This window comes from Schistocerca piceifrons, chromosome 5, assembly GCF_021461385.2.
Source record: "Schistocerca piceifrons isolate TAMUIC-IGC-003096 chromosome 5, iqSchPice1.1, whole genome shotgun sequence".
Lineage (NCBI taxonomy): Eukaryota > Metazoa > Arthropoda > Insecta > Orthoptera > Acrididae > Schistocerca > Schistocerca piceifrons.
The window spans coordinates 255,560,634-255,583,622 of NC_060142.1; the positions used below are offsets into that span (position 1 = coordinate 255,560,634).

The window sequence follows — 22,989 nt, forward strand, 5'->3', positions numbered from 1 at the left end:
ATGAATAAAGTTATATGAAGAGGGTTTGTTTCCACTAGCCTCACAGGAACGTTACATCGGAACATGTCACGGTAAACTCCAAACAAGCAAATCATTATCCTTGTGATGCCGCAATATTTCATGATCTGCCGAACTGCTTAATATCAACTTGCACCATATCTGCATAAATGGATGTGAGTGTAAATTTAATATGATGCAGGAGACTCACCAAATCGCTTTTTCCAAATTCAGCCCTATTATTTACGACAAAATTAGACAAGAGTATTTTGCCACTTTAAAGCTAAATTCTATACGTGCTTCACTTTCACCGTAATATCTGCTATCCGTTTTCCAGGAAGAAAGATAGGGGCAAGTGGGGCAGAAACAAGCGGTACTGACGTAAGTAGCAGCTTCGTGCCAAATAAGAACTCGTAATTGCCCTATTAACTACCTTCTGAAAATATTTTACTTCTAATCGGTCCTTTGCAAATGTCTGGACAGCTCACAAATCACGCAGCTATCATGCAAAATCTCCCCTGTGAAACGTTCAGTGACAGTCAGCAAACGGTGACCAGTTCTCTGTGTAATGTAGTATCGCGCGCTATCGGCAGTTTTAGGGAATGTAAAAGAGTTTGGGGCGTGGCACAGCACACGCCTATCTCTGCCACACAGTCGGTCTGTGATACCTGTTGCTCTAGCTGCCACTGCCGCTCTGCTTTCTCCAGCTCAGTCGTCTCAAAGGTCATTGTATCCTACCTGCTGTTATTTGTTAAGACAAAGTAAATGGTGGGCAGCTTTGTAGACGAAACTGCTGTTGACAAATATCTGACTCGAATAAATGAGTTCCTGTAATACTTACATAAGTAAGTATTGTCTTCGTAGAGCGAAAAATTATAGCAAGCGCATGCCGTTGCTTGCGAGAGTACTAGCATTAATAGCGGTCTCGTGATCTGGGTTAGAGATATCATCCGATACAATTTGTAAACCACAACTGAAGAAGTCCAGTTATCACTCGAAATGTATGATAAATAAAAATTGTAATTTTGGATATCAAAAATGCCACTTGTTTACTTGTATGTGATTTTGTGTTAAAAGCATGAATGAAATGGTTACAGCTGACACCTCAGTTTTGCAGCGACGCCCTTTATTTACATGACAATATGAGTTATTTTTTACTGGAAACCTGTACGCACCTCATAATTATTTGAAATATGACATCGTATGTTTGTGATGCTATCAGTTTTAATAAAATCCTACTTTTAGGTTTTCTCCGTCAACTGAAATAATAAATTAAGTATTATATTTGTCCCGGAAATGTTAGCTAACTGTTTGTGACTTTAGGTATCCTTTGCTCGGTTACAGACAGGATCAGTGCAGTAAAATAGCTAACTAGGACGAGTTCGACGGTTGCATGTGCCGTTCTCTGCGTCTCCAAGGATCTCAGTTTCTTCATTCCATCACCTCACCAGTTTCCAGCTTTCCGTCTCATTGCTCTCTGGGTGCAGGCTTTTTTATTATATTCTGAGGGTACTTTTCCGTCCATCCCTTGTAGCACAGTAAGATTTCAGGAATCAAGGGTGATGCCTCCTTTTGATTCGGACGCCTGAATAGGAAGGACGTCTGTGCGCTCACTTCACTGAGCACATTTACTTTGACGGTGAGAGCAGTATAGAGCAATGAGTAACACAACAGCCAGAGGTGTTCCACGGTCTCAAACACAGCAGCAGAGAAGATTTTAATGTACGAGTACTGAGACCCACTGCTAGGATTAAATGAGAGGTCATCGGCGCAGACGTACTCTTACAGCGAAAGGTGGGAAGATGTATTCCACCGACGAACATGATCGTTTTAGTAGTCCAGGTGACATGGTAAGTGGAGGCGTAATGTTGCGTGTGTGTGCTGACCAGTCACCAGTCAACGTTTTTACTGCTCTGTACTTCTTCCCCATGAGCGTACACTCTGCCCTGATTTCATTTTCATGGATGAAAAAGTGCGACCGCATCTAACAGAGCAGGTGAGTAACTCTTGGAAATTTCATTGCAAATATCAAACCTTTCACTGAGGGCCTAAGATACTGTTACAATGTTAGTAGGCCGAACTGGCCTCGTCGATGAAATGTTGCCATCTCTACGAACGTTTCACTTATTCTCAGGTAGTATAGTCCTTTTCATAATTTCTCGCGTTTTCGTCATTCACTTCGCTTATTCTTCTTTTGCATTAGTCTTCGTTAGTATGAGCCTCGTCATACTTTTATTAGTTAATGCAGATGATTTAATATTACTCATTCACAAATCCGTTTCCAGATAAGATACCGAAGAGTAAAACTGTGTTCACACATTTTCATGTGAATACGCAACAAAGAAAATGTTAAATATAACATAATTAAAACATTAAATGTGTCTGCATAGCTTAGTGGCAATACGGATGGAACAGATTCAGGATTGTGTATGTGAGTATATTCGCTAGTACCAGGCCTCTGATTCATTCTTACTCCACTATCTTCTCTACCTCATCACAGTGACTGCAAGGCTAAAATCTCAATTAGTCAGTTTCGTGTGAGCCCGGTGGCACTGTCACACACATCTTAGATAAATCTCTCTCTCATCCTCAGACCTTACTATATATGCAATTATTTTTCAGTAACAAGTTTGAAGACTCCAACATAATCATAACAGACTACATTGCAGATGTCGGAGAAAAAGTATTTACCTAGCTAACTTACAAAGAAACGTTTCCACCAATACCAAAAATTCAAGCACGAAATCGTACGAATTTCATTGTACTTAGTTCAGGAGTAACAGCGAATCCTTCGTCAACTAGAAGCAATATTACCAACACTGAACTAAATCTTGTGTCAGAAACGGTGCTAGGAATTTCTTGCTCCCGAATTAATAAATTTTGCAATTTTGAGGAACCAATCAATAAACAGAATCCATTTCTCAACAACTACAGTGTCAGGGTCATAATAATTGTTTTAGTCTACAGAACAGAAGAATAAAACAATGCTAAACAGCGTCTAAACATTACAGATCAGGAAAGTTCGCGTTTATTTTACGTTCAACCTATTAGTTCTTTAAGAATAGTTTCGAAGTTGTCGATTTCAGCTACAATATCTTACTCCGTTTAATTCACCAAACATTTGAATAGCTTTTGCCCAATATTGATTGGAAACAACACAGGGCAAATTTTACTACGGAGAATCTATCGTTTATCTAAGTTCGGTTCGTCGTGTAACAAGGGATACAAATCAGTCATTTACTTCTAGAAGCAAACATGCAATTTTGTCCTTAGTTTTTCTGGGTCAGAAAGGGGAATCTTCACGTTGTGTCTGTGTTGTACTCTGCACAGCTATGGCAGAGGGTAAAGATGGCACCAACATCTTTCCTGCGTCTGAGATACGTAGATGTGTAAAGCATGTACCCGCTAAAGCGTGTGAAGTGGAACGCTGTCTTGGTCTATCAAGTGAAACTACAGAAATAAAAACACACCTAATGTTATGAGAGCGCAGATATCCTTCTAAGCGGTATCCATTTCGAAGAACGCCTATCTTTTAATGATTGTCACGACAACTCACATATCATATCCCTGACAACTCTCCCCTATTTCGTCATAATACAAAACGAGCTGCCCTTCTTTGAACTTTCCTCACGTTATCCGTTCATACCCGGTGAGGATCCTGTGTGTGCTGCAGTAATACAGAAAAGAACGTAAAAGCGTAGTATATGCAGTCTCCTTAATAATTCTGTTGCATACTCTAAAATAAATAGTCTTTGGTTTGCCTCTCGCATGACATTTCCTGTGTGATTTCAGTTCGTGCGTAATTGTAATATCAAGGTATTTAGTTCAGTCTCTCTCTTTTTATTTTTTTCAGATTGGTATGATGTTTCATGCGACACCACGAATTCCTCTCCTGTATCGGTCTTTTCGTCTCAGAGTTGCAGCGTACGTCTCAGTTATTTGCTGGATGTATTCCAATCTCTCTCTTCATCTACGGTTTTTATCCTCTATAATTCTCTCTTTTATCATGGAAGCAGTACCCTCATGTCTCAACAGATGTCCTATCACGCTGGCGCTTCTTCTTACCGGTTTTGTCCATATATTCCTGTTATCACCGATTCCGAGGCGAAATTTCCCACTCCTTACGTTTTCAGTCCGCCTAATTCTTCTGTTGCACTACATGTCAATACTTCGATTCACTTACGTTCAGATATTCCCTCAATCCATGTTTCACTACCACACAATGCTGTTCTCCAAATGTACGTTCTCAAAAATTTCTTCCTTAAATTGAAGCGTACTTCTCTTGGCTAGGAATGCCCCTTTTCTCCAGTGCTAGTCTGCTTTTGTGTGTTCCTTGCTCCGTCCGTCCTGGGTTGTTTTATTTCCAAGGTGCCAAAATTCCTTAATTTCGGTTATTTCGAGATTCCTGATTTTGTTATTAACTTTGTAATTTTTCCTATTGCTCATTATTTTTGTCTTTCTTCGATTTAATCTCAGTCCATACTTTGTACTCATTGGACTCTTATTCCATTCAACAGATCCTGTAATTCTCTTTCACTTTCACTGAGAACAGTAAATCATCAGCGAATCTTATAATTAATATCCTTTCAACCTGGATTTCAATCTCACACTTGAACCATTCTTTTATTTCAGTCATTGTGTCATCGATGTTTAGATTTAATACTATGAGCGAAAGACTACCTCCCTCTCTTACACCATTTTTTAGGCCGAGCACTTCGTTCATGGACTTACACTCTCATCATTCCCTGTTGGCGCTTGTACATATTGTATATTACTCATCTGCCCCTACGTCTCACCCTTATTTGTCTCAGAATTTCAAACATTTTGCACATTTCGACATTCAGGAACGCTTTTTCCCTGTCGACAAATTCTATGAACGTGGATGATGTTTTTTCAGTCTTGCTTCCAATATCAACTGCGTCGTCAGAACTGTCTCTCTAGTGCCTTCACCTTTCTTAAAGCCGAACTGATCGTCATCTAACAATTCCGAAATTTCTTTTCCCATTCTTAAATTTACAACCATTAAATCTGTGTTATTTAACATATAACCGACATTTTATGAAATTTATTAATATTCCTGAGAAGCACTTCACACTATTTCTTTTTTGGGGCCAACCGTGCAGATATCTTGTCGAAACTATTCTGCAATTCGTTCACATAGACCAGACAAACTAATAGGGCGACTGAGATTGTCCGTTAATTTCTTTAAATAATTACGAACAGCAGAAGGCCTATAACGTTACTTTTGGGAACCTCAGATACGATTTCTGTGACCTCCCATGGTACTACTCACTGTGACAGATATAACAGGAAGTCACGAATGCAGTCGGACAACTGAGAGGATGTCAGACTGATTAGAAGCCACCTGTGATGAAAATTGTCAGTTGCCCTTTGGAAACCTGAAAACATAGTATCATCTTGAGATTCTCTGTCGTTAGCACTCGTTATTTGTTGAAAATAAAGAGCCAGTTGAGTTTCACAATACCGACATTTTCTGAATCGGTGCTGGTTATGAGTCAACAGAGTCATTTCGTGCATTGCGAAGGAAAATAAAAATATACAAATACGTAAATCCAGAAAAGTGCGAGTGAGACTCACGCACCGAGGGTTCCGTACAAACTATATTATTTATACAGACTTTCATTCATACCAGGAATTGAGAATCTGGAATTTTCTGGCTTTTTATCGATATCGATGCACGCAAGATATACGCCTACACATTCCTGAGAAATGGGGATCTTAACAGGACAGGCAGGCATTCGGATAGCAAATGAGAAAAAATGATATGATTTAATTAAAAATGACCAATTTTGGACTTTTTTCCTTTGCATTTACAGTGAGCCCTTGCTTCCTTCCAAATACTCTATAGGTTTTGATGAGCTAGTTTGTTAGCAGGAAAATTTGTGACATAAATAGCCATACCTTTTGATTCCATTGACTTTGAAGCTTAAGTTAATTACACCGCCAAGGACTACAGACCTTAGAATATGATACACATTCAAATTGATGTGTCTACCTGTTCCTGATAATAAGAGGTCTTAAAAGATGGATGAATAGACAGACAGGTAATAAACATCACAAAAGAATTTTTTTAGTGTTTTATAATTCCGGTTTAATAATTTTCGGATTTTTTTCTTTAGTTGTAATGTGAAATTTTGCTTCTTGTCAAATTTCATATTTCTAGGTCAACATGATGTACCCTGTAGGTTTTAATGAGTTAGTTAGCGAGTAACGAAATATGTGACATAAGTCGCCTTATCTATTTGACCTTGTTAACCTAGAAGCTTAAATTTTTTTCACGGTCAGGGACCTTACAGCCTAAAATGTGATATAAATTTCGCCTTGATATTTCTAAGTATTTCTTTCTTGGGAAAAGAGGTTTTAACAGTGCGACAGACAGGCGCCCAGACAGACAGACGCAACAAAGTGATGCTATAATGGTTCCTCTTCTACTGACTGAGGTGTGGAACACTATGAACCGGAACAATATAGACTGAGAATTTGCCTAGAAAAAACGAAATTTACTTTGAAACTCACAAAATTTAATAACAAAGTTTTGGAAGGTCCTATACACACCTATAGAAACGACTGGTTTATGTTGATTCCTGTACCTAGATGTGTCTTCGGCAGTTGGGTGAGGCAGTGGGGAGTGTTTGAGGAGACTAGGTCGTGGCTTGTAATCAATGTGGAACACCGGCCATGGTGGTGGATGTGGCCGTGGCCCGCTGTGAACCAGTGGGGCTGAGGTGTCGGGTGATCGACCCCCGCTCCCTCCTCCGGCAATCACAGAGCGATACGCCGCCACTCCAGGCCACGCCAGGCCGGCATATAAGCCGCGCCAGCCGTCACTGCGGCACAGTCGACAACAGGTAGCTCACACCACCGACACCAGCAGCATGAACCGCTACGTAGCTCTGCTCCTCTGCGCCTCCGTGGTGCTCGTCGCGGCCGCCGAGGTAAGGATCAGTTCTCGTCGTAAGGGCCACGACACTTTTCTAGTGCACTGTCTTCAGTTGAACACAGTCTTCCATAAGCGCCCACAATTCTTCATACACAGTTGTCCACAGAGCTTTCAGGCAGCAAACTTACTTCAGGTGCACCACAAAGGAACTGCTGTAGGACCTTTCTTTTCAAATAAGTCAAGAAGCAGTCTGGTGGGTAATGTCAGAAGCCCCATGCTGCCAATCTCGTACAATGATGTACTGTATGGGGTCCCAAATATTTCAGATATCTCATTTTACACTTTCTTAGACTGCCGTAGTTTCAATACGGAATATATGAAGTTTGTAATCATTCCTAACTTCAGCTGTCTTCTTCAAAACCTACCAGGTGGTTATAATTAAAGTGGAGCTACTCACAGTGGCCCAGTGTCGACTGTGAGTGTCATACAGCACCGACACTTGGTAAATATTCTACTGCTTTAAAGTGGAACCGACTTACGCTGGAAAAAGAATTTTTTCCAATTTTTGCCACCAGATGCAAATCTGGCACTGTGAATGCGAGAAGTATAGAAATTTTTCCATATGTAATGGATTAGGAACAGGACGTGGGAAGAATATGTTAAACAAGTGAGAAAGGAATACTGTTAACTTTATTATTAACCGTTGCTTACACAATTTGTTGAATGTGGGCGCCGGAAACGTCGGCGAGATGTTTTACAGGGCTAGAATTACGCCTTGTGGCCAGATTGGGAAATAATTTTTTCCAGCTTACATAGGTTCCACATTAATGCACTAGCATAATTACCAGGTCTCGCTACCATACAACAATTACAGGGCATCCTGATTCGTGAGTAGCTTCAGTTTAATTATAACCACCCAGCAGTTGAATATGTCGTACGACAACTTACTTTTATTCAGTCTGTGAAATTGGCATAGTCCTTTCCATCATGGTATCCAAAATTGCTTCCATATTTAGATAAATTTCTATGTTGATTTGAATTTTACACCTTCATTAAAGACTTGTCCTGAAATTTTTCTTCCATTTTTGCTTCCATGTTTCATTCCGTGGCTCATTCACATTCACTGGTTGTTGTTGTTGTTGTTGTGGTCTTCAGTCCTGAGACGGGTTTGATGCAGCTCTCCATGCTACTCTATCCTGTGCAAGCTTCTTCATCTCCCAGTACCTACTGCAGCCTACATCCTTCTGAATCTGCTTAGTGTATTCACCTCTTTGTCTCCCTCTACGATTTTTGGTGATCCCTTGATGTCTCAGAACATGTCCTACCAACCGATCCCTTCTTCTAGTCAAGTAGTGCCACAAGCTCCTCTTCTCCCCAATCCGATTCAATATCTCCTCATTAGTTATATGATCTACCCATCTAATCGTCAGCATTCTGCTGTAGCACCACATTTCGAAAGCTTCTATTCTCTTCTTGTCCAAACTAGTTATCGCCCATGTTTCACTTCCTTACATGGCTACACTCCATACAAATACTTTCAGATACGACTTCCAGACACTTAAATCTATACTCGTAGTTAAAAAATCTCTCTTCTTCAGAAACGCTTTCCTTGCCATTGCCAGTCCACATTTTACATCCTCTCTACTTCGACCATCGTCATTATTTTGCTCCACAAATAGCAAAACTCCTTTACTACTTTAAGTGTCTCATTTCCTAATCTAATTCCCTCAGCATCACCCGACTTAATTCGACTACATTCCATTATCCCCGTTTTGCTTTTGTTGATGTTCATCTTATATCCTCCTTTTAAGACACTATCCACTCCGTTCAACTGCTCTTCTCCAAGTCCTTTGCTGTCTCTGACAGAATTACAATGTCATCGGCGAACCTCTAAGTTTTTATTTCTTCTCCATGGATTTTAATACCTACTCCGAATTTTTCTTTTGTTTCCTTCACTGCCTGCTCAATATACAGATTGAATAACATCGGGGAGAGGCTACAACCCTGTCTCACTCCCGTCCCAACCACTGCTTCCCTTTCATGTCCCTCGACTCTTATAACTGCCATCTGGTTTCTGTACAAATTGTAAATAGCCTTTCGCTCCCTGTATTTTACCCCTGCCACCTTCAGAATTTGAAAGAGAGTATTCCAGGCAACATTGTCAAAAGCTTTCTCTAAGTCTACAAATGCTAGAACCGTAGGTTTGCCTTTCCTTAATCTAGCTTCTAAGATAAGTCGTACGGTCAGTATTGTCTCACGTGTTCCTATATTTCTACAGAAACCAAACTGATCTTCCCCGAGGTCGGCTTCTACCAGTTTTTCCATTCGTCTACAAAGAATTCACTTAAGTATTTTGCATCCGTGACTTATTAAACTGACTAACATTTTCAACTACAGCAAGCACGTTAGGTCGTAGTAGCGATAGATAAATCACAACTCAAGGCGACAATGACAAATATGTTTATCGTCTAGGAAAGTAAATTCACGTAGAAAAATCAACTTGTAATACAGACAGAGGTAATGGACTACCACACTAGCCACAGTTATTATCTATGACAATGCTATATATATATATATATATATATATATATATATATATATTATACAGTTAATAAACACTTTTAAACAAATAAAATGTATTTGTGATAAGACAATACGAAAAGGGAGTCTCTAATTCGTAATTAATTAGCTACATTTGTAAAATATAGGTCTGCAGCTGGGCATCCATGATGCCTTTTTGCCTACGATAGTTAAAAATCTCTTTTATGTTAAAATTTTCCACAAATAGTGAAGTTTAGCAAAAAATTGTAGTACAATGTCAGAAACTGGTTAAAAAACCTGACAGACCATTTAGAATGCACAATCATTGGGTATAAAGTAAAATATTGTGTAAAGCTCAGAAGGACACAGAAACCAAATACTACAGTGAGCTGTCATTCTGAACGAAACGATTGAGAACGAACACACAAAAGTAATAAGGACCTTAGCGAAACTTGCCTCTTCTCTGAAACCACATCATATGCAACAGATTCCACTTAGTTTTATTTATTATAGATCCTCTTTTTGTAGAAAATGTTAATTTTGCAAATATATCAAATTACAATCAGAGTAGAGTTATACAGTATCATTCACAATTCAAATTCTGTCATACGCTTTAGTGTTTTTAATTAAATGGATGACATATTTGAGAAACAGACTAAACACACTACTCTTTAACGTAAAAAAACTGTAAAAAATTAACATATTCATGGATAGAAAAACTATGTAATACCTCACTCAACGAGGAAACGCTAGGTGTGTGTAACATTTCTAGTGATGTCCGTAAAGTCTGGATGTGTTAAGTCCAAATGCAGCGCCCTCGAGAAAGGTAAGCAACAAATATTAAGGGAGTATTTCGTCTTATGAATCCACCAAAAGAATTCTGAACAAAAAGCGATAAATCTAAAACCTACATACTTCTACATCGCTGACTTTCTAAGAACAATGTAAATAGAACTAAACCTGCGAACCAGCAGCTGTTGAAGGAGCAAAGCCTCCAAAATACGTCGAAAATAATAATATAAGAGGAACTTAAAATTTAGTAACTGTTTGCGATGGGTCTATATTTCTATTTCAAACAGAGTCACAGTAAGTGCCTGCACAGCATGTGTATATGTAAAGCAACAGAGTTCTAGTTTGAAATATGTGACAGTATCAACGATCAATTTCCGCTGTCGTTTTTCGGGTTTTCTCTTCTTCTTCTCGTGCTGTACCTGAGTTAGGTGACTAAGTTTTGGAACGTAGTCGTTAACGACAATTTCATCTTTTGTACATATAAAATTAATCGCGTAATTTAAGTACACACTAAGCAAACATTTATTGCTAATTTTGCTAATTTGCTAATTTTGGTATATATGTCTTCAACAAATCATTAAGGAAGACTTCAGAAATGTACTGAGTGAGGTGGAGCATTGTTAAGGTGCTAAGAACGTTTTCGTGAAGATGGTGGCTCCAGTTCCCCAACAGGCTCCCGAGTTACAGTTTAAAGCGATTGCCAGGATGGTACCTTTGGAAGGGTACGGGCGATACCGCCACTTTTATTCGGCAATACGAATTAGTTTGCATGCAATGAGACCTCTGGTTACAGCGAGTGGTGTGCTATGTTGCAGGAGAAGTACCCGGCCACGTTCGACAGCCTGGACCTGAAGGAGCTGCTGTCGGATGAAACTCGAGTCCAGGATGCGATGCGCTGCCTGCTGGAAGAAGGAGACGCAGCGTGCAGACCCGCCGGGAAAGCGCTCAAGGGTGAGCCCCATCGTAGTCTACACTCCGCTACCCAGTAGGATGGTATAACCCTCACGACACCGAGCGAGGTGGCGCAGCGGTTAGCATACTGTACTCGCATTCGGGAGGACGACGGTTCAATCCAGCATGTGGCCATCCAGATCTAGGTTTTCCGTGATTTTCCTAAATAGTCCAGGCAAATGCCGGGATGATTCCTTTGAAAGGGCACGGCCGACTTCGTTCCCAATCCTTCCCTAATCCGATGAGACCGATGACCTCGCTGTTTGGTCTCTTCCCCCAAACAATCCAATCCAATCCAATCCCACACCACAAGCTCACACTCAAAATGAGACCTGTACCATGAATACAGTGAGTCTGTATTCAGTAATCGGGTAGCTGCAGATGGCAGTAAAGGGGTCCCAATGGAGCAATGACGATTGGAATATGATTGTTCCCCGAATTTAAATAAGTTTGCTTAGAAATAAAAATATGGGTTGGGATAAAGGTATAAGTCAGCCTGAAATTCCAGTCAACTGTGGGTGATACTGCAAGAACTATGTAGTGCACAGTGAACAACCTCCGAGACCATACTCTGGTCCATACAGGGAATTAATTCTTCTATCAGAATATATAGAGCTTATTGGTCCCCAGGGTAAAATTAGGGAAATCCTGCTTTACTGCAGTACCAGTCAACTTTTCCGAGGCATGTACATTTGATTAGCTGTGCAGCGTATCTCCTTACCCTGTAACGCAACGCCAGGCCACCTATATATCTTCTTCCTTAGTGAATAATATAATACTATTTGTTTTACGTGGTTAGCAAGAAGAGAAAGAGGAATTATCTTCATAGTGGGGTGGCGATAAAAACCGGCACTGTCAATGACCGTTGATCCGTCACTAACAGAGTGATGTGTCGCTGTGGAAAGAAATAAACGTATATCAACACTAGTGTTTGCATTTGTGATGTTCGGTTATTTATTGCATTTAATATTTGATCAGTGAAAGCATATATAGCATTTTCTGTTGAAAAGCCTTTCTGAAAACCAAACTGACATTTTATTAGTACTTCATTTTTACAAATATGTGTAATGCTACACTTCCATACATTTCTTTTTCAAGAATTTTGGATAAAGATGTCAGAAATGTGATTGGGCGATAGTTGTTAGTATCAGATCTGTCCCCTTTTTATGCGATGGTTTAACAATAACATATTTCACTCTGTCTGGAAAAAATTCCCTGTTTCAGTGAGCTACTACATATGTGGCTGAGAATCCTACTTATTTGTTGAGAACAGCTTTCTAATACTCTGTTGGAAATGCCATCAATTCCATATGAACTTTTACTTCTGAGTGAATTTATTATTTTCATAATTTCAGTGGGAGAGGTGGGTTGAATTTCAATTTTAACAAATTGCGTAGGTACTGCTTCTTCCCTATACTGCTTTGCATTTTCTAATGAATATCAGGGACCTATCTTCTCTACAACACTTAAAAAATGATTATTAAAAGTTTTCTACTTCTGACTTCTTGTTAACAAACTTTTTATTGTGTTTGATAGAAATACAATCTTCTTGTGCTCTCGGTTGCCCTGTTCCCCTTTTCACAATATTCCAAATTGTTTTAATGATATTATGAGATGTGCTAATCTCAGATATAATGCACATAGTTCCGAACTTTTTAATACCTTTACCTAATAAGTGCAGTAGTTTTCATAATTTTTCATTGTTTTGTGATCATTACACCTCCTAGCTATAAGATACATTTCCCATTTCTGTTTACAAGATATTTTTATCCCTTTATTAAGCCATGGCTTTTTTACATGGATTCTTACAAGTATATTTCACTGTTTTCTTAGGAAACTGTTTGCAAATACACTCTCAAAGGTATCATGAAATAGGTTAAATTTTAATTTAGCATCATGTTCCCTCACACCTCATCCCAGTCTGTTGCAGGATTTCCCTAAAATTTTGAAGTGTTAAATCGTTAATGGAGCACACTATTTTGGAGGACTGTTTTGCATTACTGTATGGAGCTATATCATATACTGTAACTAGCTGTGCATCATGATCAAATGGCTCTGAGCACTATGGGACTCAACTGCGGAGGTCATTAGTCCCCTAGAACTTGGAACTAGGTAAACCTAACTAACCTAAGGACATCACAAACATCCATGCCCGAGGCAGGATTCGAACCTGCGACCGTAGCGGTTTTGCGGTTCCAGACTGCAGCACCTTTAACCGCACGGCCACTTCGGCCGGCGCATCATGATCAGACAGACCATTCTTAACAGGAACATTTTTTATTTAATTACATTTATCTTGGTCTATGAGAAAGTTATCTATCAGTGTGCTGCTTTCCTTTACCACTCGAGTAGGAAAATCAATAACTGATGTCAAATTAAAAGAACCAAGTAATACTTCAAGGTCGAGTCTTCGATCCGACTCCTTCACAAAATCTACGTTGAAATCCCCACAAACAATAATTTGCTTTCCTTTGTCTGACTGGTAGCACAACAAATAATCCAAGTTTTTAAAAAATAGTTGATAATTTCCTAGTGGGGAAATGGCTACAATTGTAAAAGTGTCTTTATTTAGTGTAAGCCCACATGTACAGTCTTCTGTGTGTTTCTCTACACAAAATTTTTTAGTTCCCAAATTTTTCCTTTTTAACATATATGGCATCTCCTCCTCTCTCCATAGTGTCTCTACTTACATGTGCGGAAAGCTTATATCCACCTACATTTACCATTTCCATACCTGTGATGATATGATGTTCAGGCAGGCATAGTAAATCTATTCCACCCTCCGTTTCTAAATCTTCTATGCAAACAAGAAGCTTATCTACTTTGTTTTTAAATCCCCTGACATTCTGATGCAATATATTAATATTATTTTTCCTCTGCTTTTATGTGAATCTTGTGACATACTAACATTATTTTTCACTGCACTGTTATGAGAATCTTGTGATATTTTCACATCTCTAGTACCTGCCTTTCTGAACATTTCATGAAGATTGATTTAAATCAATGTAGGATGATTCGATACTGATCTTAGCCTAAAAAAGTACTCCCACGAATTCCAGTGCCCCCACTTAAAGATTTTGCTATCATCCCAGCCAGTTTACCCTTCCCTTTCCTATTGAGACGCAGCCCATGTCTTGTGAAGTCCCACCTACCAATACCATCAGGAACCAAACCTATGCTTGACAAAGTAGCCACCTGAAGAAACTGATCTAGCTTCATATTGACCTTCATGACAGAGCTGTTCAATTGGGGCCAGTCACACTGTATGATTGCACGAACCAAGACAACATTTGTATGGTTCGTTGCAGATGCTATTTTCACTACGTCACACTTAATATTGTAGCCCTGATCCCTATCAATACTGTTTCCTGCTCCACTCACTACCACAACATGATCCTCCTTTGTAAAATCTTTGCACAATGATGCTACATCCTCTATCACTTGGCTACGACATGGACTGCGATTGAAAATACTTGTGACCTTGTACCTGTCACCTAATTTTTCCTGCAAAATCTGGTCCACACCTCTTCCATGGCTACTACCTAACATAAGAACTTTCCTCCTACTTTCTACATTTTTTGCAACAGTTGGTTTCCTAGTGAAAGTCTCTTGAGTGCTGAATACACTTTCATCTACTTAAGACTCTTCCTTAGCTGATTGAGGTAGCAAGGCAAATCTGTTGTTTGTGCCAATGATGAAACTGTCTGATATTGTTATCTTTCTGTGGCCCCTGTTCCTTGCTATCACTTCCCACCTTCCTGTTCCGCTATTTTTCTATCCCTTGAACATAATCTGCAATAACATGGAAGGTACCCATTTACTTCTCCGATTCCCATGGCACTGTATTCACCCGAATGCAACCATCTGCCACAACAGATGCACAGAACCCCATAACTGAATTTCCTATGTCAGCTCAAACACTTCTTGCTCATGGTTGTTTACAATACTTTTAACAAAATTTGTCTGGGCAATAACAATAATATTCTATTAACTACAGATCACAAAGCCACTAATACACGTGTATACTATTAATATACACTCCTGGAAATTGAAATAAGAACACCGTGAATTCATTGTCCCAGGAAGGGGAAACTTTATTGACACATTCCTGGGGTCAGATACATCACATGATCACACTGACAGAACCACAGGTACATAGACACAGGCAACAGAGCATGCACAATGTCGGCACTAGTACAGTGTATATCCATCTTTCGCAGCAATGCAGGCTGCTATTCTCCCATGGAGACGATCGTAGAGATGCTGGATGTAGTCCTGTGGAACGGCTTGCCATGCCATTTCCACCTGGCGCCTCAGTTGAACCAGCGTTCGTGCTGGACGTGCAGACCGCGTGAGACGACGCTTCATCCAGTCCCAAACATGCTCAATGGGGGACAGATCCGGAGATCTTGCTGGCCAGGGTAGTTGACTTACACCTTCTAGAGCACGTTGGGTGGCACGGGATACATGCGGACGTGCATTGTCCTGTTGGAACAGCAAGTTCCCTTGCCGGTCTAGGAATGGTAGAACGATGGGTTCGATGACGGTTTGGATGTACCGTGCACTATTCAGTGTCCCCTCGACGATCACCAGTGGTGTATGGCCAGTGTAGGAGATCGCTCCCCACACCATGATGCCGGGTGTTGGCCCTGTGTGCCTCGGTCGTATGCAGTCCTGATTGTGGCGCTCACCTGCACGGCGCCAAACACGCATACGACCATCATTGGCACCAAGGCAGACGCGACTCTCATCGCTGAAGACGACACGTCTCCATTCGTCCCTCCATTCACGCCTGTCGCGACACCACTGGAGGCGGGCTGCACGATGTTGGGGCGTGAGCGGAAGACGGCCTAACGGTGTGCGGGACCGTAGCCCAGCTTCATGGAGACGGTTGCGAATGGTCCTCGCCGATACCCCAGGAGAAACAGTGTCCCTAATTTGCTGGGAAGTGGCGGTGCGGTCCCCTACGGCACTGCGTAGGATCCTACGGTCTTGGCGTGCATCCGTGCGTCGCTGCGGTCCGGTCCCAGGTCGACGGGCTCGTGCACCTTCCGCCGACCACTGGCGACAACATCGATGTACTGTGGAGACCTCACGCCCCACGTGTTGAGCAATTCGGCGGTACGTCCACCCGGCCTCCCGCATGCCCACTATACGCCCTCGCTCAAAGTCCGTCAACTGCACATACGGTTCACGTCCACGCTGTCGCGGCATGCTACCGGTGTTAAAGACTGCGATGGAGCTCCGTATGCCACGGCAAACTGGCTGACACTGACGGCGGCGGTGCACAAATGCTGCGCAGCTAGCGCCATTCGACGGCCAACACCGCGGTTCCTGGTGTGTCCGCTGTGCCGTGCGTGTGATCATTGCTTGTACAGCCCTCTCGCAGTGTCCGGAGCAAGTATGGTGGGTCTGACACACCGGTGTCAATGTGTTCTTTTTTCCATTTCCAGGAGTGTAGTAACGTAATGAAGTTAAACTAAAGTTAAATATCAAAAAACGTATACCTGAAGAAATTAGGCATATGATCGTGAATGCAATATACGTACTTCCCGCGTTCTTAGAGGAAATAAAAGGTGGAACTTAAAACCTTTAATTCCCCGAGTAGATACGGTACTACTGTATATATGTGTAATGGAAACAACCTAAATTCTTCGGTTAATACTTAATGTAGTACATCTTATAATTCTGCCCGTAATCATGTTGTTTTCAAACATTTATACGTCCTCGTAACAAAGTTAACCAGTAAAACATGGCCCACTATTTACTTCAACAATGTTCCATTAAGATCTTGATGTTTCCCCATAAGAAGACGTAGCAGCTTGGTTGGTACCTAAGTTTTTCTTTAATGGCATAGTTTCTTTTGCAGTATACTCAATTAGCCAAATGGCTATGTTTTAAAACGCCTGGGATCTGTCATTCATCTTTTGTCGTTGGCTACAACCTTGATACTTCAGACCTGATCTCAAACGACACGTTTTGAATCTGGGAATGTGATTATGTGGCAGAATTGTTGAGACGATGCAGTAGTATTTCCAGAAAAATTAAGGAGTAGTTGTGTTTTGACACCCGAGGACCCTAGCGACTAAGTCAGCAATATACGCACTGCTCACCCCAATCTACACATACTAAATAGGACTCCATCGCGAAGCACAATACAGTTCTACGATTGTAACCGTATTTTCCTTTGCAGAGGTGCTGCCCGAAATAGTGCGTACAGACTGCGCCAAGTGCACTGAGACACAGCACAAGAAGATCGGAGGTTTCTTCGGAGAGGTCTCGCGCCGCCACCCAGACCTCATGAAGAAGCTGCTGGACAAGTACGACCCATCTGGAGAATACAGGAAGAAGTACGCCAAGTCCTGGGCCGAGTACAGCATCCACCACTAATCCTCATCATCCCTTGTAACTCTTATATTCAATAAATCTATCACCTAACCTATAATGTAAAAGACCATTTCGACCTACCCACAAACACGGAAAAACATGGAGCTCCTGAACTCGTTTGTTCTGTGAACACAGGAACGATCTGCTTTCACATCAGTGATGAAGCAACATTTCATTTTAAAATCGGCGTCATTTGCAGTTATTGCTCTTAAGAACCAGAAGTCAATCGTTCAGCATGAAGGAGACTAGCCATAAGTGCTTTCTTTAATTTTTGATGACAAGGTTTACCATGTATTCATATTGAGGACACACACAGTAACTGGAAAGATAGTCATGGAGTGCCACAGCCGTAGGTTTTTCAACAAATTCAAGAAGACACCAGTGATGTCGTATGCGAACAACAGGCAGCCTGAAACTTCCTGGCTGATTAAACCTGTGTGCCGGACCGGGACTCGAACTTGGGACCCTTGCCTTTCGCAGGCAAGTGTTTTACCAACTGTGGTATCCAAGCACGACTCACGCCCGATCCTCACAGTAGGAGGCGAGGTACTAGCAGAAGTAAAGCTGTGAGGATGCGGCGTAAGTCGTGCTTGGGTAGCCCTGTTGGCTGGACCACGCATTTGACCGAGTTGACCACCATTTCCTGCACGCTGTCTTACAGAAGATGGGACTGTCCTCAATATCGGGAGGTGTGGTTCTCCCTCTCATCCACGGAGCCCCTTCCACAGTTCTCGTCAATGGCTACCGTTCATCACCGTTCACTATAGAGCGTTCAGTGCGACAAGGATGCCCTATCAGCCTTTCTCTTCGCTGTCGCCCTCGAGCCTGCACTTCATGGTCTACGACAGCGTTTGGAGGGCATTCGCCTCCGCGATGTACATTTTAAATGTTGTGCCTATGCGGACGATGTAGTATTCTTGGGGAGGTCCGCAGAAGATACATGTACGGCCATCGCGTGGCTTCATCAATACGTATAGGTGGCCGGGAGCCGTATCAATCTGCGAAAGTCGCACTGCATGGATGTGGACAGAGGACTACAAACGAGTACGCCAGTGTCCATTACCAGAGTCCCGGCGATGAAGTGTTTGGGAGTGACCTTCCATGGGAACGTGCAGCGTACAGCAGCATACACGTATTGCAGACTACTTAATGTGATACGCACGCAAGTTCGCCTCCATAACTTTCGAACACTTGACTTGATCATGCGTGTACATTTTGTCAACGTGTACCTCGCTCCGAAACTTAATCATTACACACACGTTCTCCCGACGGCTGCTACGGTCGCTGCCAAGTTCCAGGCGGCCTTCGGTCATTTCGTCAGTGAGGGTAGGGTGTTCAAGAACCGTTACGACACGCTAACGTTGCCCACACATGTAGGCGGCATTGGATTGATAAACGCGCACAACAGGGCGCGCGCTCTCTTCCTGCGGACGATGCATCGCCTACGTACTTCAGACGTGGCTACCCTCCCTCGTACACTAGTTCAGGAGGTGGTGCCTCAATCCATCCGTCCGCCGATTCCTGTTGGACATATCACGCCAGCACTGTGTCACATTCGCACCTGTCTGGTCGACATGAGCTATCTGTTGGATGTCTTGCCGACCACGCGGGATCCTAACACCAAGGACTTCTACCGCTACTTTCAACGAACGCTGCATGCTAATTTCGTTGAACGCCGACATCCGACGCTTGGCTGGAGACGGGTGTGGAGTAACATACACTCCCCTTTCCTTCCCACCACGGTCAGGGCGCTGTGGTATGTGATAACGACGGAAAAATTCCCCACCTGACAACGTTTACACATGATCCATCTTGCCGAGGATCCTCTCTGCCCCAGATGCGCCGCTGTCGACACCAACATTCACCATTTCATTTGTGGTACGGCTGCCGACTGCTGGCTCCTCACACGGCCTATGTTGGCTTTGTCGTTACGACGGACGCCTCAGTCCGTAGGGCCCGCCCACCGAGCTGATCCATCCCGACGTCATTTACTTCCCTGCTACTCGTCATAACGCCACGGTGTGGGTTAAGGATATATCACTGTCATACTTTTTTAATGAGAGCGTTGCTGGGGTGTTAGATTTCTGGAATTATTTAACGAGTAACTACACGATTTTACGGCGTAATGCGTCGTATGGTACGCTACCAGGTGTGAGAAGAGAATTATAAGGTGTTTCACCCTCGCTGAGTGAGGCATGGAAGGTACCCATTTACGTCTTCGATTCCCATGGCACTATATTCACCCGAATGCAACCATCTGCCACAACAGATGCACAGAACCCCATAACTGAATTTCCTGTCAGCTCAAATACTTCTTGCTCATGGTTGTTTACAATACTTTTAACAAAATTTGTCTAGGCAATAACAATAATATTCTATTAACTACAGATCACAAAAGCCACTAATACACGTGTATAGTATTAATATAGTAACGTAATGAAGTTAAACTAACGTTAAATATCAAAACATGTATACCTGAAGAAATTAGGCCTATGATCGTGTATGCAAGATACGTACTTCCCGCGTTCTTAGAGGAAATAAAAGATAGAACTTAAAACCTTTAATTCCCCGAGTAGATACGTTACTACTAAATATATGTGTAATGGAAACAACCTAAATTCTTCGGTTAATACTTAATGTAGTACATCTTATAATTCTGCCCGTAATCATGTCGTTTTCAAACATTTATACGTCCTCGTAACAAAGTTAACCAGTAAAACATGACCCACTATTTACTTCAACAATGTTCCATTAAGTTCTTAACTTGATGTTTCCCCATAAGAAGACGTAGCAGCTTGGTTGGTACCTAAGTTTTTCTTTAATGGCATAGTTTCTTCTGCAGTATACTCAATTAGCCAGATGGCTATGGTTTAAAACGCCTGGGCTCTGTCATTCATCTTTTGTCGTTGGCTACAGCCTTGATACTTCAGACCTGATGTCAAACGATACGTTTTGATTCCGGGAATGTGATTATGTGGCAGAATGCAGGACATCCCGCCGTCCGGCTGCTGTGGACAACCCCCGACGGAAAAAAAGAAAAGTAGAACAACAACAAAAATTACAAATATCTAAATGAGAACAAAACGAGCAACAAATAGAATATATCTACATCTACATCTACATTGATACTCCGCAAGCCACCCAACGGTGTGTGGCGGAGGGCAGTTTACGTGCCACTGTCATTACCTCCCTTTCCTGTTCCAGTCGCGTATGGTTCGCGGGAAGAACGACTGTCTGAAAGCCTCCGTGCGCGCTCTAATCTCTCTAATTTTACATTCGTGATCTCTTCGGGAGGTATAAGTTGGGGGAAGCAATATATTCGATACCTCATCCTGAAACGCACCCTCTTGAAACCTGGCGAGCAAGCTACACCGCCATGCAGAGCGCCTCTCTTGCAGAGTCTGCCACTTGAGTTTATTAAACATCTCCGTAACGCTATCACGGTTACCAAATAACCCTGTGACGAAACGCGCCGCTCTTCTTTGGATCTTCTCTATCTCCTCCGTCAGACCGATCTGGTACGGATCCCACACTGATGAGCAATACTCAAGTATAGGTCGAACGAGTGTTTTGTAAGCCACCTCCTTTGTTGATGGACTACATTTTCTAAGCACTCTCCCAATGAATCTCAACCTGGTACCCGCCTTACCAACAATTAATTTTATATGATTATTCCACTTCAAATCGTTCCGCACGCATACTCCCAGATATTTTACAGAAGTAACTGCTACCAGTGTTTGTTCCGCTATCATGTAATCATACAATAAAGGATCCTTCTTTCTATGTATTCGCAATACATTACATTTGTCTATGTTAAGGGTCAGTTGCCACTCCCTGCACCAAGTGCCTATCCGCTGCAGATCTTCCTGCATTTCGCTACAATTTTCTAATGCTGCAACTTCTCTGTATACTACAGCATCATCCGCGAAAAGCCGCATGGAACTTCCGACACTATCTACTAAGTCATTTATATATATTGTGAAAAGCAATGGTCCCATAACACTCCCCTGTGGCACGCCAGAGGTTACTTTAACGTCTGTAGACGTCTCTCCATTGATAACAACATGCTGTGTTCTATTTGCTAAAAACTCTTCAATCCAGCCACACAGCTGGTCTGATATTCCGTAGGCTCTTACTTTGTTTATCAGGCGACAGTGCAGAACTGTATCGAACGCCTTCCGGATGTCAAGAAAAATAGCATCTACCTGGGAGCCTGTATCTAATATTTTCTGGGTCTCATGAACAAATAAGGCGAGTTGGGCCTCACACGATCGATGTTTCGGAATCCATGTTGATTCCTACATAGTAGATTCTGGGTTTCCAGAAATGACATGATACGCGAGCAAAAAACATGTTCTAAAATTCTACAAGAGATCGACGTAAGAGACATAGGTCTATAGTTTTGCGCATCTGCTCGACGACCCTTCTTGAAGACTGGGACTATCTGTGCTCTTTTCCAATCATTTGGAACCCTCCGTTCCTCTAGAGACTTGCGGTACACGGCTGTTAGAAGGGGGGCAATATAATAAAGTATTGTACCATTTCCTTTCTTCTTTTTTTTTAAATAAAATGTTCAGAGGCATATTTAATTTTTGTTCGTGGGTGGAATCTGAAGATGTGGTGAACGGCCTTCCTAGTTAGCTTTAGGATGAAAGTGGCGGTGGCACTAGCTTTGTTTTTGTTTTTAGGATAGATAAGTTTTTGGGGCTTGTATGAGTGATAGGGGCCAAAGCCTAAAGTGGAAGAGGTGATGTTCTTTCTTTCCATTTATATAAGTTGATAGAGCACTTGAGCGCCAAAGGCAAAGTTCCCGAGTTAGAGTCTCACTCCGCCACACAGTTTTAATCTGCCAGTAAGTTTCATATTAGAGCACAGTCCGCTGCAGAGTGAAAATCTCATTCAGTGTACCGATAGACTGCGGAGGTGGGAAACAAAAATCACAAGCCCCAACCAGGCTCGAAAACTCAAGCATTAAGAGGCCCTTAAGAAGCCACGTTTAGCGTAGATACCTGCAGTACAAACCACCCACTAGTAAATATTAAATTACGGACTTCCCAACTGCGCGGATACCAAAACAAATTAACACAGTTAAGCCCAGAACATCCCAAGGAACCTCTATGCACTGACACAGTTTCAACTGACTGCACAAAATATGAGTTACAAACAGACAGGAGGCTACAGCCAAATCAAGTGAACAAAAAATTTAATTATTGAAATGCTCAGGTCTAAACTACATCAAAACTGCCATGAAACTAGTTCACCAAGTATCCAATTATAAATCAGCCATATAGGCATTACATATCCCGTTTAGAGATAATATCCAGATAGGCAGTAGACAGAGTAAATGTCAGTACTGAGAGAGGGTAAAATAACAAACACCCACATTCATCACTGATTTTCAAGGTAACAATGTCAGCGAA

General features: G+C 41.9%; 1 protein-coding gene across 1 annotated transcript; it reads left to right on the forward strand.

Moving 5' to 3' along the window:
* The first annotated feature begins 6,867 nt into the window (after window positions 1–6,867).
* LOC124797814 (ejaculatory bulb-specific protein 3-like) lies at window positions 6,868–17,604 on the forward strand. The gene is made up of 3 exons (XM_047260842.1): window positions 6,868–6,953; window positions 11,047–11,182; window positions 17,376–17,604. Exons 1-3 carry the CDS (start codon window positions 6,894–6,896, stop codon window positions 17,570–17,572), a joined length of 393 nt encoding a protein of 130 aa, XP_047116798.1. The 5' UTR covers window positions 6,868–6,893; the 3' UTR covers window positions 17,573–17,604.
* Window positions 17,605–22,989: the final 5,385 nt, after the last annotated feature.

What these genes read in the sequence shown, in the direction of transcription:
- LOC124797814 (XM_047260842.1), top strand. Translation starts at nt 6,894, where the DNA reads ATGAACCGCTACGTAGCTCTGCTCCTCTGCGCCTCCGTGGTGCTCGTC. An exon ending in TGCTCGTCGCGGCCGCCGAG is followed by an intron (nt 6,954 to 11,046) that starts GTAAGGATCAGT and finishes GCTATGTTGCAG; the next exon opens with GAGAAGTACCCGGCCACGTT. An exon ending in CGCCGGGAAAGCGCTCAAGG is followed by an intron (nt 11,183 to 17,375) that starts GTGAGCCCCATC and finishes TTTCCTTTGCAG; the next exon opens with AGGTGCTGCCCGAAATAGTG.